This window comes from Procambarus clarkii, chromosome 46 (genome assembly GCF_040958095.1).
Source record: "Procambarus clarkii isolate CNS0578487 chromosome 46, FALCON_Pclarkii_2.0, whole genome shotgun sequence".
Classification (NCBI taxonomy): domain Eukaryota; kingdom Metazoa; phylum Arthropoda; class Malacostraca; order Decapoda; family Cambaridae; genus Procambarus; species Procambarus clarkii.
This window is the reverse complement of record NC_091195.1, coordinates 33518336-33535016: the sequence shown is the minus strand read 5'-3', so window position 1 is coordinate 33535016 and position 16681 is coordinate 33518336. Positions and strand designations below refer to the sequence as shown.

The 16681-nt window shown below is 49.8% G+C and overlaps 1 protein-coding gene across 3 annotated transcripts in view; it reads right to left on the bottom strand.

The window, feature by feature from the left end:
- Positions 1–5524: 5524 nt before the first annotated feature.
- The window catches only part of LOC123770533 (uncharacterized), a 78732-nt gene continuing 67575 nt past the window's right edge, over positions 5525–16681 (bottom strand). For all 3 annotated transcript variants that reach the window (XM_069301907.1, XM_069301908.1, XM_069301906.1), the window contains one exon: positions 5525–9725. In XM_069301907.1, coding sequence (XP_069158008.1) covers positions 9571–9725 — 155 coding nt within the window. In that variant the 3' untranslated portion in view covers positions 5525–9570. The remainder of the gene's footprint in view (positions 9726–16681) is intronic.

Genomic DNA, 16681 nt, shown 5'->3' with positions numbered 1-16681 from the left:
GCGTCTAGGGTTTCTTATGGCAAGGGTGCTTGTGAGGGCTTTGAGTACAATCCTGTCTGGGACTACTGTAGGAAGGCTGGACCTTGGTGTTTGCTAGTTTGTCGGGGTGGAGGGGCCGGGGTGATTCTGGGAGTTTGGTGTCTCTTGAGCGTTGGATGAGGCCTGGGGGTGGAGAGTATTTGGGTTGGAGTTGTTGGGTTGTGCTTAGGTCTGGGCGATGGCTGTTGTGTTGTTAGGAGACAGGTAGGCCAGCGAGTCCTCGGGCATGTGGACAGGGAACAGGCCATTGTCCATCCTGAGTGAGTTTCAGAAATCCAGGAGCTTCACTGGGTTGTTTGGAAATGTGATTTGGGCAAATTTTAGGAGTTTAGCTCCTAAGCTGGGATTAGGATCGGGGTTTGTTGCGAGAAGGTTAGATGTTGAGGCCTGTTGTGGATGGTTCTGGGTTTGCCCTGGTATAACTGTGGAGTTATTGAGGTGTTGGTTGCTTTGGTGTTTCCCTTGGGCGACCGACTGGGCCTGCAACCCTGGGAATTGGGCCTGTTGTTGGTTGGGGTTACCCCAGGCGTTTACTGGTGGAGGAGGGGCAGGAATGGTGATTGCTGCTTGTTGACGGGCTGTTGTAACCGTTTCCCTTGCTTGCTTGATTCCATCCTGTCTATGAGGACACAAATAAGAGATAGCAATGTGTGCACCATTGCATTGTGCACACTTGGGTGTTGGGCTTGTGCATTCCCTGTAGTTGTGTTTCCCTGCCCACCTGCTGCACTTGGGGATTTCAATGTTGCATGCACTAGAATAGTGGTCATACTGGAAGCATTGTTTGAGCTTGTGAAACCTCTGTAAGGTGATTTGGTCAGGGCCAGACTTGATGCCAAATGCAGAAAAGCCAAGGTGGCAGACTTGTGCTGCTTGCTCCGGTGAAGCCAGAAATAGCTTCAGTACTTGGTTGTTGTGGGATTGAGTTGTAAACCAGTGGGCCTGAATTAATTTAATATCCCTGTTTTTTCTCCAGATTTCTGCAGATATCTCGTCAACTGAGTGATCCATGATGATGTCATGGATCCTATGTACAAAGATAGTGCGTTTGGCTTGGAAGTTGGCCGGGGGGTAGACCGTGATCCACCTTCTCCTATAGTTTGTTCAGACTGTCGGTCGGGAGGAGTTCTGGAAGGTCTGCATTGTGTACCAACAAGATGGCTCCAGTTGTTATTTTGAACACATTTTTTGTAGGTAATCTGGGTGATCTCATGAATTACTTCAAGTAGTTGGGCTGGAGAACGAATCTGGCCAGATTCGTCAGTGAAGCTGACTTTGGTCGCCATAACCTTGTGGGGGCCAGGAAGCCTAGTCTAATCTGTACTAAGGTGGATGTTTGTGTTGTGTCTTGGTAGACTAAGTGGCTGATGGGTGTTAGTTCGGCCGAGGCCGCTAACTTCTGGTTGTTAGGCAACTAGAGCTACTTGAACAGTTGGTAATTGATCCTATCGATAGCCTAAGCCTGCTATAAGGCTGTTAGTTGCCCAATCAAACCTTCGCGAGAATTTCAAGAACCCAATTTTGGCTACTGCTCGGGAATGATCGTTTGGAATGGCGAAAAACAAGAGGTAGAAACAGTTTAGAAAGACAGCCTTATTCACATCTTAACTCTATGATTAGTAGGTTGTGCATTGTGTATAGAGTGAGTGTGTGTGTGTGGAGTGTTGTTGTACAGGCAGGGAGAGAATGAGGAGGATGGAGGGGGGGGGGAAGGATGAGGATGGGTTTATTTGGACATTATTTTGCTGTAAGGTCAGGTTAAGTCTCGTGTCCTGTATACAGCGCTGTTGTATAGTGTAGAATACTTATCTCTGAAAGTATTACATGTAATACAGGCCCAGAGGAATCTTCAACGACGTTCCTTACTCTCATAATTTTATAATTTTATCACGAAATTCATAAACCGTTTTGTCTCTAAAGTCTGGTCTGGGACAGGCAGCCATCTCTGGGACACCCAGCATCTTGCCACAGGGTATCCCAGCCATCTCTGGGACACCCAGCATCTTGCCACAGAGTATCCCAGCCATCTCTGGGGCCCCCAGCATCTTGCCACAGAGTATCCCAGCCATCTCTGGGACACCCAGCATCTTGCCACAGGGTATCCCAGCCATCTCTGGGGCACCCAGCATCTTGCCACAGAGTATCCCAGCCATCTCTGGGACACCCAGCATCTTGCCACAGGGTATCCCAGCCATCTCTGGGGCACCCTGCATCTTGCCACAGAGTATCCCAGCCATCTCTGGGACACCCAGCATCTTGCCACAGAGTATCCCAGCCATCTCTGGGACACCCAGCATCTTGCCACAGAGTATCACAGCCATCTCTGGGACACCCAGCATCTTGCCACAGAGTATCCCAGCCATCTCTGGGACACCCAGCATCTTGCCACAGAGTATCCCAGCCATCTCTGGGGCACCAGCATCTTGCCACAGAGTATCCCAGCCATCTCTGGGACACCCAGCATCTTGCCACAGAGTATCCCAGCCATCTCTGGGGCCCCCAGCATCTTGCCACAGAGTATCCCAGCCATCTCTGGGACACCCAGCATCTTGCCACAGGGTATCCCAGCCATCTCTGGGGCACCCAGCATCTTGCCACAGAGTATCCCAGCCATCTCTGGGACACCCAGCATCTTGCCACAGGGTATCCCAGCCATCTCTGGGGCACCCTGCATCTTGCCACAGAGTATCCCAGCCATCTCTGGGACACCCAGCATCTTGCCACAGAGTATCCCAGCCATCTCTGGGACACCCAGCATCTTGCCACAGAGTATCACAGCCATCTCTGGGACACCCAGCATCTTGCCACAGAGTATCCCAGCCATCTCTGGGACACCCAGCATCTTGCCACAGAGTATCCCAGCCATCTCTGGGGCACCAGCATCTTGCCACAGAGTATCCCAGCCATCTCTGGGACACTCAGCATCTTGCCACAGAGTATCCCAGCCATCTCTGGGACACCCAGCATCTTGCCACAGAGTATCCCAGCCATCTCTGGGACACCCAGCAACTTGCCACAGGGTATCCCAACCATCTCTGGGACACCCAGCATCTTGCCACAGAGTATCCCAGCCATCTCTGGGACACCCAGCATCTTGCCACAGAGTATCCCAGCAATCTCTGGGACACCCAGCATCTTGCCACAGAGTATCCCAGCCATCTCTGGGACACCCAGCATCTTGCCACAGAGTATCCCAGCAATCTCTGGGACACCCAGCATCTTGCCACAGAGTATCCCAGCCATCTCTGGGACACCCAGCATCTTGCCACAGAGTATCCCAGCCATCTCTGGGACACCCAGCATCTTGCCACAGGGTATCCCAGCCATCTCTGGGACACCCAGCATCTTACCACAGGGTATCCCAAAAATAGATGTAATTTGGAATGCTTTAACGTGACAATTCCAACCAGGCATAACTTCTTCTATTAGTTTTTTAGAAGGATTCTCTCCCCCCTTCCTTAACCAACACTGACATAACAGATGAAAAAAAGAGTAATTGAAACTGTTTTGATAGATATTACACTGAAGATTTGTGTTGACAGTTGCAATAATTGATATATGAATATTATCAAGTTTTCTGTTAAACAGACACTAAGCTTTTTCAGGTCAGCAATAGTGGCTTTCTCCCAGTTTAAATGTTTTAAGGTTGGTTACTGTTCTCACTGTCAGCAGCAACAGTTTGATAGTGAGGTATAATGAAGGTGAAGAATTTGAGAAAATTATCAAAATGAGACTTTCCTCTCCAGTCATTTAAAGGAAAGTCAACGTAATATTAAACTGAGCATAAACAGTTTTGACCAGCACATGCAAAAGTTTTGTTAAATTTTAAAAGCCTAAGTCTTCTTGTATCGTATTAAGTTTTTCTTAATTTATTAAGAAAATTAATTAATTTTTTTTATCTACGTGGTTTATATACTTTAAACAAGACAGGTCTCAGGCCAGAGTCCTGAGGACCATTGACAACGTTTACCACTCGGATTTGTCTTACTCTGTTTCTGTTGAAAAAGTCATATCATATACCACTAGCAAGTTAATACCTCCAAACAACAGACCTCAGAAAATGAGGGCAAATAAAAGTGTTTATATTGTTTAAAGTTATATGTTACTGTATTTCAAATAATGCATGTATTGACTTTAATAGTTGTAGTACTTTACTATATAAAATATAGTACAGTACTACTTACAGTATCAAAGCAGGCGTACATATGGTAGTTTCTTTACTAAAGAAATTGTTCATTTAAGTGTGTAGAAGGACACTTACTGTATTAAACTACTTGAACAGTAAGCTGCTTACTGTACAAAAGATCTTGTACAGTACGTTACTTACTGTAATAAAGTAAGTGCCCAAAGGCTTCCTACTGTATTAGAGCAAGTTTACAATAGGATACTGATAATATGAAAGTACATATACGGTAAGCTGCTTAATGCATAATTGTAAGTTACAGTCGGCAACTTACTGTATTTAGTTGTACTTTAAGCAACCTACAATAACACAGGTGTATATATGCTCCTGCTTGATCTTGAGGATAATAAGGTTAAGACAGACTAAAGTCAGACAAAAATTCCCAAATGTCTAAAATCCCTAAAATGTTACAATAACTAAGATCTCGTAACAAATAAAGACCCAAAACTAATAATAGTGATCCAATAAACAATAGTAAAGAAAGTCATATTGATAATAAAGTGTAGAAAATGCTAATATATCAATTACATACCAAAACTTATTCATAAAATCAGGAGACAAATGCTTATCTATATCTTCCACTACAGACTGGAAGGCTGCTTATCTATACCTTCCACTACAGACTGGAAGGCTGCTTATCTATACCTTCCACTACAGACTGGAAGGCTGCTTATCTATACCTTCCACTACAGACTGGAAGGCTGCTTATCTATACCTTCCACTACAGACTGGAAGGCTGCTTATCTATACCTTCCACTACAGACTGGAAGGCTGCTTATCTATACCTTCCACTACAGACTGGAAGGTTGCTTATCTATATCTTCCACTACAGACTGGAAGGCTGCTTATCTATACCATCCACTACAGACTGGAAGGCTGCTTATCTATACCTTCCACTACAGACTGGAAGGCTGCTTATCTATACCTTCCACTACAGACTGGAAGGCTGCTTATCTATACCTTCCACTACAGACTGGAAGGCTGCTTATCTATCCCTTCCACTACAGACTGGAAGGCTGCTTATCTATACCTTCCACTACAGACTGGAAGGCTGCTTATCTATACCTTCCACTACAGACTGGAAGGCTGCTTATCTATATCTTCCACTACAGACTGGAAGGCTGCTTATCTATACCTTCCACTACAGACTGGAAGGCTGCTTATCTATACCTTCCACTACAGACTGGAAGGCTGCTTATCTATACCTTCCACTACAGACTGGAAGGCTGCTTATCTATACCTTCCACTACAGACTGGAAGGCTGCTTATCTATACCTTCCACTACAGACTGGAAGGCTGCTTATCTATACCTTCCACTACAGACTGGAAGGCTGCTTATCTATACCTTCCACTACAGACTGGAAGGCTGCTTATCTATACCTTCCACTACAGACTGGAAGGCTGCTTATCTATACCTTCCACTACAGACTGGAAGGCTGCTTATCTATACCTTCCACTACAGACTGGAAGGCTGCTTATCTATCCCTTCCACTACAGACTGGAAGGCTGCTTATCTATACCTTCCACTATATTTACACTATTCCATTACACATAAGGGGTATAGCTAGCCGACCCCTCACAGTGTTCAAGAGAGAACTTGATAGGCTCCTCCTAAGGATACCTGATCAACCAGGCTGTGATTCATATGGCAGGGTGCGAGCAGCCGCGTCCAACAGCCGGGTTGACCAGTCCAGCAACGTGGAAGCCTGGTCGAGGACCGGGCCGTGGGGACGCAAAGCCCAGAAACCACCTCAAGGAAGGTACCTCCAGCATACTATAATACATTCATACCTCTAATATAACAAAACTTATTCAAACATTGTATACCAAAACTCTTTCATACTACCATTATACAGAAATTCATTCATACCACCAATGCATCAAAACTCATTCATACCACTAGCATAACAAAACTCATTCATACCATCAGCATAACAAAACTCATTCATACCACTAGCATAACAAAACTCATTCATACCATCAGCATACTAAAACTCATTCATACCACAAGCATACTAAAATCGAACGTCATTACTCAAACGTCAAAGCCGTCAGGTATTTGTCAACTGGGTCAACCAGGCACCAAAACGCAGGCAAATCATAACATAGAACGAAAAGGCAATGTAAAGGACCTGGGTGTACTCATGTCGGAAGACCTTACCTTTAAAGAACACAATAAAGTAGCCGTCACAACTGCAAGAAAAATGACAGGTTGGATAACAAGAACTTTTCACACTAGAGATGCTATACCGATGATGATACTTTTCAAAACGCTTGTGCTATCTAGAGTGGAGTACTGCTGCACAATGACAGCCCCTTTCAAAGCTGGAGAAATTGCTGACCTAGAGAGCGTGCAGAGATCCTTTACTGCTAGAATCCACTCAGTAAAACATCTAAATTACTGGGACCGACTAAAGAGCCTAAATCTGTACTCCCTTGAGCGCAGGCGGGAGAGATACATAATAATTTACACGTGGAAAATAATTGAGGGGCTGGTCCCAAACCTGCACACAGAAATAACACCACATGAGACCAGAAGACATGGCAGGATGTGCAGAATACCCCCGTTGAAAAGCAGAGGTGCAACAGGTACTCTGAGAGAGAACTCTATCAACATCAGAGGCCCGAGACTGTTCAACACGCTTCCACTACACATAAGGGGCATAACTGGCAAACCCCTCACAGTGTTCAAGAGAGAACTGGATAAGCACCTCCAAAGGATACCTGATCAACCAGGCTGTGACTCATACGTCAGGCTGCGAGCAGCCGCGTCTAACAGCCTGGTTAATCAGTCCAGCAACCAGGAGGCCTGGTCGACGACCGGGCCGCGGGGACACTAAGCCCCGGAAGCACCTCAAGGTAGCCTCAAGGTGGGTGCCAAGTCATGTGGGAATAATAGGAAATGACACTGCAGACGAAGCTGTAAAACTTGAAAGTAAGAGAAGAAATGTAGACATTTACATACCACAGAGTCTATCACATATTAAGAAAGTGATTAGAAATAGAGCAATGCAGAAGATGAACAGTGACCACAATACAGCCTTTGCAACATCAAGATTTGCAAGTTGATACAAGAATTCAACCAACAACAAACCACTTATTTTGATGAAAGGGATCGGTAGAACAACAAAAGAACACTCATCGCATTAGACTTGGACACCCATGTTCGTGGGAAATAGGCTTACAGATTCCAGAAGATGAGAGGAAATGTCAGCACTGTGGAGAAATACCCGACAGAACACTGGAACATTATCTAACACAGTGCACAGTTACATAATATACCAAAACTCACTCATACCTCCAGCATACCAAAGCTCATTAATACTGCAGCATACAACTCATTAATACAATGGACACAAGAAATCATTTAATCCACCATCATACACATTCATACCACCCACTTGTAGTCTACCAGTTGGTCGTTCTGGGGACCATGACCCCTAGTCTCCGACCATGTCTCCTGGCTGCTGGTCTGGTCTCCGACCATGTCTCCTGGCTGCTGGTCTGGTCACCGACCATGTCTCCTGGCTGCTGGTCTGGTCACCGACCATGTCTCCTGGCTGCTGGTCTGGTCACCGACCATGTCTCCTGGTCTGGTCACCGACCATGTCTCCTGGTCTGGTCACCGACCAAGCCGCTATGGCTTGCTGCTCTGGTCATCCAGGATGTTAGACACGTCTGCTCACAGCCTAAAGTCACAGCCTGGTTGATCAAGTAACCTTTGGATATATTTATCATACAACCAACACACAAAAACTTATACAAACCACAAACATACACATGGTCTTGTTGTATGTCTTACTAAACCCAACTTGTGATAAAACTTTGATAACCCGTCAGTGGTAAGAGTTCCAGCGAGGTCCTCGTATGTAGGAGGACATTGGTCTCAATGTTATGTACATCTGTAGATTACTGTACATCTACACATGTACATCTGTAGGTTACTGTACATCTACACATGTACATCTGTAGATTACTGTACATCTACACATGTACATCTGTAGATAACTGTACATCTACACATGTACATCTGTAGATTATTGTACATCTACACATGTATATCTGTAGATTACTGTACATCTATACATGTACATCTGTAGATTACTGTACATCTACACATGTACATCTGTAGATTACTGTACATCTACACATGTACATCTGTAGATTACTGTACATCTACACATGTACATCTGTAGATTACTGTACATCTACACATGTACATCTGTAGATTACTGTACATCTACACATGTACATCTGTAGATTACTGTACATCTACACATGTACATCTGTAGATTACTGTACATCTACACATGTACATCTGTAGATTACTGTACATTTACACATGTACATCTGTAGATTGCTGTACATCTACACATGTACATCTGTAGATTACTGTACATCTACACATGTACATCTGTAGATTACTGTACATCTACACATGTACATTTGTAGATTACTGTACATCTACACATGTACATCTAATACTTGATGAGATGTAATCATCTCATTGAGAGATGTACATCATAATCATTGTCATATAATGTACATCTACATTGGTCTCGTGAGGCTGGTCTCAACAACCAGCTCCTCGTAGATGTGTCCTTGTACATTATTGGTCTCGTGAGGCTGGTCTCAACAACCAGCTCCTCGTAGATGTGTCCTTGTACATTATTGGTCTCGTGAGGCTGGTCTCAACAACCAGCTCCTCGTAGATGTGTCCTTGTACATTATTGGTCTCGTGAGGCTGGTCTCAACAACCAGCTCCTCGTAGATGTGTCCTTGTACATTATTGGTCTCGTGAGGCTGGTCTCAACAACCAGCTCCTCGTAGATGTGTCCTTGTACATTATTGGTCTCGTGAGGCTGGTCTCAACAACCAGCTCCTCGTAGATGTGTCCTTGTACATTATTGGTCTCGTGAGGCTGGTCTCAACAACCAGCTCCTCGTAGATGTGTCCTTGTACATTATTGGGCTCGTGAGGCTGGTCTCAACAACCAGCTCCTCGTAGATGTGTCCTTGTACATTATTGGTCTCGTGAGGCAGGTCTCAACAACCAGCTCCTCGTAGATGTGTCCTTGTACATTATTGGTCTCGTGAGGCTGGTCTCAACAACCAGCTCCTCGTAGATGTGTCCTTGTACATTATTGGTCTCGTGAGGCTGGTCTCAACAACCAGCTCCTCGTAGATGTGTCCTTGTACATTATTGGTCTCGTGAGGCAGGTCTCAACAACCAGCTCCTCGTAGATGTGTCCTTGTACATTATTGGTCTCGTGAGGCTGGTCTCAACAACCAGCTCCTCGTAGATGTGTCCTTGTACATTATTGGTCTCGTGAGGCAGGTCTCAACAATTTACCATATTTCAACATAATTAAAATTGTTAAGCGACGCACTGAGCTCCCGGAGGTACTTCTTGTTCTCTTCACTGTCCCGGTTCCCAATCCAAAGTTCATCACCAGTGACGCCCCTCCAGTGAAGTCCTCGCAGGAGTCTCTCCCCACCCACACCTGTAGATGAGAGGGAACACTGAAGTCCACACCTGGCAACTCTCCCCTCCCACACCTGTAGATGAGAGGGAACATTGCAGCCCACACCTGGCAACTCTCCACACCCACACCTGTAGATGAGAGGGAACATTGAAGCCCACACCTGGCAACTCTCCACATCCACACCTGTAGACGAGAGGAAACATTGCAGCTCACACCTGGCAACTCTCCACACCCACACCTGTAGACGAGAGGGAACATTGAAGCTCACACCTGGCAACTCTCCACACCCACACCTTTATATGAGAGGGAACATTGCAGCCCACACCTGGCAACTCTCCCCTCCCACACCTGTATATGAGAGGGAACATTGAAGCCCACACCTGGCAACTCTCCACACCCACACCTGTAGATGAGAGGGAACATTGAAGCCCACACCTGGCAACTCTCCACATCCAAACCTGTAGACGAGAGGAAACATTGCAGCTCACACCTGGCAACTCTCCACACCCACACCTGTAGACGAGAGGGAACATTGAAGCTCACACATGGCAACTCTCCACACCCACACCTGTAGACGAGAGGGAACATTGAAGCTCACACCTGGCAACTCTCCACACCCACACCTGTATATGAGAGGGAACATTGAAGCCCACACCTGGCAACTCTCCACACCCACACCGGCAGATGATAGGGAACATTGAAGCCCACACCTGGCAACTCTCCCGACCCACACCTGCACATGAGAGGGAACACTGAAGCCCACACCTGGTTACTCCTCACACCCATCTCTTAAGGAGGAAGAGGAGGAGGGTAGTGGAGCAGAGGAGGAGGAGGAGGGTAGTGGTGCAGAGGAGGAGGGTAGTGGTGCAGAGGAGGAGGAGGGTAGTGGTGCAGAGGAGGAGGAGGGTAGTGGTGCAGAGGAGGAGCAGGAGGAGTAGGATAGTATCACTACCACTCTCCACCACTGTCACTCACTACACTCCACCACTGCCATACACCATTCTCCACCACTGTCACTCACAACTCTCCACCACTGTCACTCACCACTCTCCACCACTGTCACACACCACTCTCCACTACTGTCACTCAACACTCTCCACCACTGTCACACACCACTCTCCACCACTGCCACACACCACTCTCCATGACTGTCACACACCACTCTCCACCACTGTCACACACCACTCTCCATCACTGTCACACACCACTCTCCACCACTGTCACACACCACTCTCCACCACTGTCACACACCACTCCCCACCACCGTCACTCACCACTCTCCACCACTGTCACTCACTACTCTCCACCACTGTCACAGACCACTCTCCACCACTGTCACACATCACTCTCCACCACTGCCACACCACTCTCCACCACTGTCACACACCACTCTCCACCACTGTCACACATCACTCTCCACCACTGCCACACCACTCTCCACCACTGTCACACACCACTCTCCACCACTGTCACACACCACTCTCCACCACTGCCACACACCACTCTACACCACTGCCACACACCACTCTCCACCACTACCACACACCACTCTCCACCACTGTCACTCACTACTCTCCACCACTGTCACACACCACTCTCCACCACTGTCACACACCATTCTCCACCACTGCCACTCACCATTCTCCACCACTGCTACTCACCACTCTCCACCACTGTCACACACCACTCTCCACCACTGTCACACACCAGTCTCCACCACTGCCACACACCACTCTCCACCACTGTCAAACACCACTCTCCACCACTGTCACACACCTGTCTCCACCACTGCCGCACACCACTCTCCACCACTGCCCCTCACCACTCTCCACCACTCACATACCACTCTCCACCACTGTCACACACCACTCTCCACCACTGTCACACACCACTCTCCACCACTGCCCTTCACCACTCTCCACCACTGCCCCTCACCACTCTCCACCACTGTCCCACACCACTCTCCACCACTGCCACACACCACTCTCCACCACTGTCACACACCACCCTCCACCACTGTCACTCACTACTCTCCACCACTGTCACACACCACTCTCCACCACTGTCACACACCACTCTACACAACTGCCACACACCACTCCCCACCACTCTCCACCACTGTCACACACCACTCTCCACCACTGTCACACACCACTCTCCACTACTGTCACACACCACTCTCCACCACTCACACACCACTCTCCACCACTGCCGCACACCACTCTCCACCACTGTCACACACCACTCTCCACCACTCACACACCACTCTCCAACACTGCCACTCACAACTCTCCACCACTCACACACCATTCTCCACCAATGCCACTCACCACTCTCCACCACTCAGACACCACTCACATACCACTCTCCATCTCTGTCACTCACAACTCTCCACCACTGTCACACACCACTCTCCACCACTGTCACACACCACTCTCCACCACTGTCACACACCTCTCTCCACCACTGTCACAAACCACTCTCCACCACTGCCACACACCACTCTCCACCACTGTCACACACCACTCTCCACCACTGTCACACACCACTCTCCACCACTGTCACACACCTCTCTCCACCACTGTCACACACCACTCTCCACCACTGTCACACACCATTCTATACCACTGTCACTCACTACTCTCCACCACTGTCAAACACCACTCTCCACCACTGTCACACACCACTCTCCACCACTGTCACACCACTCTCCACCACTGTCACACACCACTCTCCACCACTGCCACACACCACTCGACACCACTGCCACACACCACTTTCCACCACTGTCACACACCACTCTCCACCACTGTCACAAACCACTCTCCACCACTGTCACACACCACTCTCCACCACTGCCACACCACTCTCTACCACTGTCACACACCACTCTCCACCACTGTCACACACCACTCTCCACCACTGTCACACACCACTCTACACCACTGTCACACACCACTCTCCACCACTGTCACTCACCACTCTCCACCACTGTCACACACCACTCTCCACCACTGTCAAACACCACTCTCCACCACTGTCAAACACCACTCTCCACCACTGCCCTTCACCACTCTCCATCACTGCCGCACACCACTCTCCACCACTGCCACTCACAACTCTCTACCACTCACACACCATTCTCCACCACTGCCCCTCACCACTCTCCACCACTCACACACCACTCTCCACCACTGTCACACACCACTCTCCACCACTGCCACACACCACTCTCCACCACTGCCACACACCACTCTCCACCACTGCCACACACCACTCTCCACCACTGCCACACACCACTCTCCACCACTGCCACACACCACTCTCCACCACTGCCACACACCTCTCTCCACCACTGCCACACACCACTCTCCACCACTGCCACACACCACTCTCCACCACTGTCACACACCACTCTCCACCACTGCCACACACCACTCTCCACCACTGTCACACACCACTCTCCACCACTGTCACACACCACTCTCCACCACTGCCACACACCACTCTCCACCACTGTCACACACCACTCTCCACCACTGCCACACACCAGTCTCCACCACTGCCGCACACCACTCTCCACCACTGCCACACACCACTCCACCACTGCCACTCACCACTCTCCACCACTGTCACACACCACTCTCCACCACTGCCGCACACCACTCTCCACAACTGTCACACACCACTCTCCACCACTCACACACCACTCTCCACCACTGCCACTCACAACACTCCACCACTCACACACCATTCTCCACCAATGCCACTCACCACTCTCCATCTCTGTCACTCACCACTCTCCACCACTGTCACACATCACTCTCCACCACTTTCGCACACCACTCTCCACCACTGTCACACACCACTCTCCACCACTGTCACACACCACTCTCCACCACTGTCACACACCACTCTCTACCACTGTCACACACCACTCTCCACCACTGTCACACACCACTCTCCACCACTGCCACACACCACTCTCTACCACTCATACACCACTCTCCACCACTGTCACACATCACTCTCCACCACTTTCGCACACCACTCTCCACCACTGTCACACACCACTCTCCACCACTGTCACACACCACTCTCCACCACTGTCACACACCACTCTCCACCACTGTCACACACCACTCTCCACCACTGTCACACACCACTCTCCACCACTGCCACACACCACTCTCTACCACTCATACACCACTCTCCACCACTGCCACTCACAACTCTCCACCACTCACACAACACTCTCCACCACTGCCACACACCACTCTCCACTACTGTCACACACCACTCTCCACCACTGTCACACACCACTCTCCATCTCTGTCACACACCACTCTCCACCACTGTCACACACCACTCTCCACCACTGTCACACACCACTCTCCACCACTGTCACACACCACTCTCCACCACTGTCACACACCACTCTCCACCACTGTCACACAACACTCTCCACCACTGCCACACACCACTCTCCACCACTGTCACACACCACTCTCCACCACTGTCACACACCACTCTCCATCTCTGTCACACACCACTCTCCACCACTGTCACACACCACTCTCCACCACTGTCACACACCACTCTCCACCACTGTCACACACCACTCTCCACCACTGTCACACACCACTCTCCACCACTGTCACACACCACTCTCCACCACTGCCACACCACTCTCCACCACTGTCACGCACCACTCTCCACCACTGTCACACACCTCTCTCCACCACTGTCACACACCACTCTCCACCACTCACACACCACTCTCCACCACTGCCCCTCACAACTCTCCACCACTCACACACCATTCTCCACCAATGCCACTCACCACTCTCCACCACTCAGACACCACTCTCCACCACTGTCACACACCACTCTCCACCACTGTCACACACCACTCTCCACCACTTTCGCACACCACTCTCCACCACTGTCACACACCACTCTCCACCACTGTCATACACCACTCTCCACCACTGTCACACACCTCTCTCCACCACTGTCACACACCACTCTCCACCACTCACACACCATTCTCCACCAATGCCACTCACCACTCTCCACCACTCAGACACCACTCTCCACCACTGTCACACACCACTCTCCACCACTGTCACACACCACTCTCCACCACTTTCGCACACCACTCTCCACCACTGTCACACACCACTCTCCACCACTGTCACACACCACTCTCCACCACTGTCACACACCACTCTCCACCACTGTCACACACCACTCTCCACGACTGTCACACACCTCTCTCCACCACTGTCACACACCACTCTCCACAACTGTCACACACCATTCTCCACCACTGTCAATCACTACTCTCCACCACTGTCACACACCACTCTCCACCACTGTCACACACCACTCTCCACCACTGCCACACGACTCTCCACCACTGTCACACACCACTCTCCACCACTGCCACACACCACTATCCACCACTGCCACACACCACTCTCCACCACTGTCACACACCACTCTCCACCACTGCCACACACCACTCTCCACCACTGCCACACACCACTATCCACCACTGCCACACACCACTCTCCACCACTGTCACACACCACTCTCCACCACTGTCACACACCACTCTCCACCACTGCCACACACCAATCTACACCACTGCCACGCACCACTCTCCACCACTGTCACACACCACTCTCCACCACTGTCACACACCACTCTCCACCACTGCTCTTCACCACTCTCCATCACTACTGCACACCACTCTCCACCACTGCCACTCACCACTCTCTTCCACTCACACACTATTCTCCACCACTGCCCCTCACCACTCTCCACCACTCACACACCACTATCCAGCACTGTCCCTCACCACTCTCCACCACTGTCCCACACTACTCTCCACAACTACCACACACCACTCCACCACTGCCACTCACCACTCTCCACCACTGTCACACACCACTCTCCACCACTGCCACACACCACTCTCCACCATTGCCACACACCACTCCACCACTGCCATTCACCACTCTCCACCACTGTCACACACCACTCTCCACCACTGTCACACACCACTCTCCACCACTGCCGCACACCACTCTCCACCACTGCCACACACCACTCCACCACTGCCATTCACCACTCTCCACCACTGTCACACACCACTCTCCACCACTGTCACACACCACTCTCCACCACTGCCACACACCAGTCTCCACCACTGCCGCACACCACTCTCCACCACTGCCACACACCACTCCACCACTGCCACTCACCACTCTCCACCACTGTCACACACCACTCTCCACCACTGCCGCACACCACTCTCCACAACTGTCACACACCACTCTGCACCACTCACACACCACTCTCCACCACTCACACACTACTCTCCACCACTCACACACCATTCTCCACCACTGCCACTCACAACACTCCACCACTCACACACCATTCTCCACCACTGTCACACACCACTCTCCACCATTCAGACACCACTCTCCACCACTCACATACCACTCTCCATCTCTGTCACTCACCACTCTCCACTACTGTCACACATCACTCTCCACCACTTTCGCACACCACTCTCCACCACTTTCGCACACCACTCTCCACAACTGCCACTCACCACTCTCCACCACTGTCAGATACCTCTCTCCACTACGGTCACACACCACTCTCCACCACTGTCACAAACCACTCTCCACCACTGTCACACACCACTCTCCACCACTGTCACACACCACTCTCCACCACTGTCACACACCACTCTCCACCACTGTCACACACCACTCTCCACCACTGTCAGATACCTCTCTCCACTACGGTCACACACCACTCTCCACCACTGTCACAAACCACTCTCCACCACTGTCACACACCACTCTCCACCACTGCCACACCACTCTCCACCACTGTCACGCACCACTCTCCACCACTGTCACACACCTCTCTCCACCACTGTCACACACCAC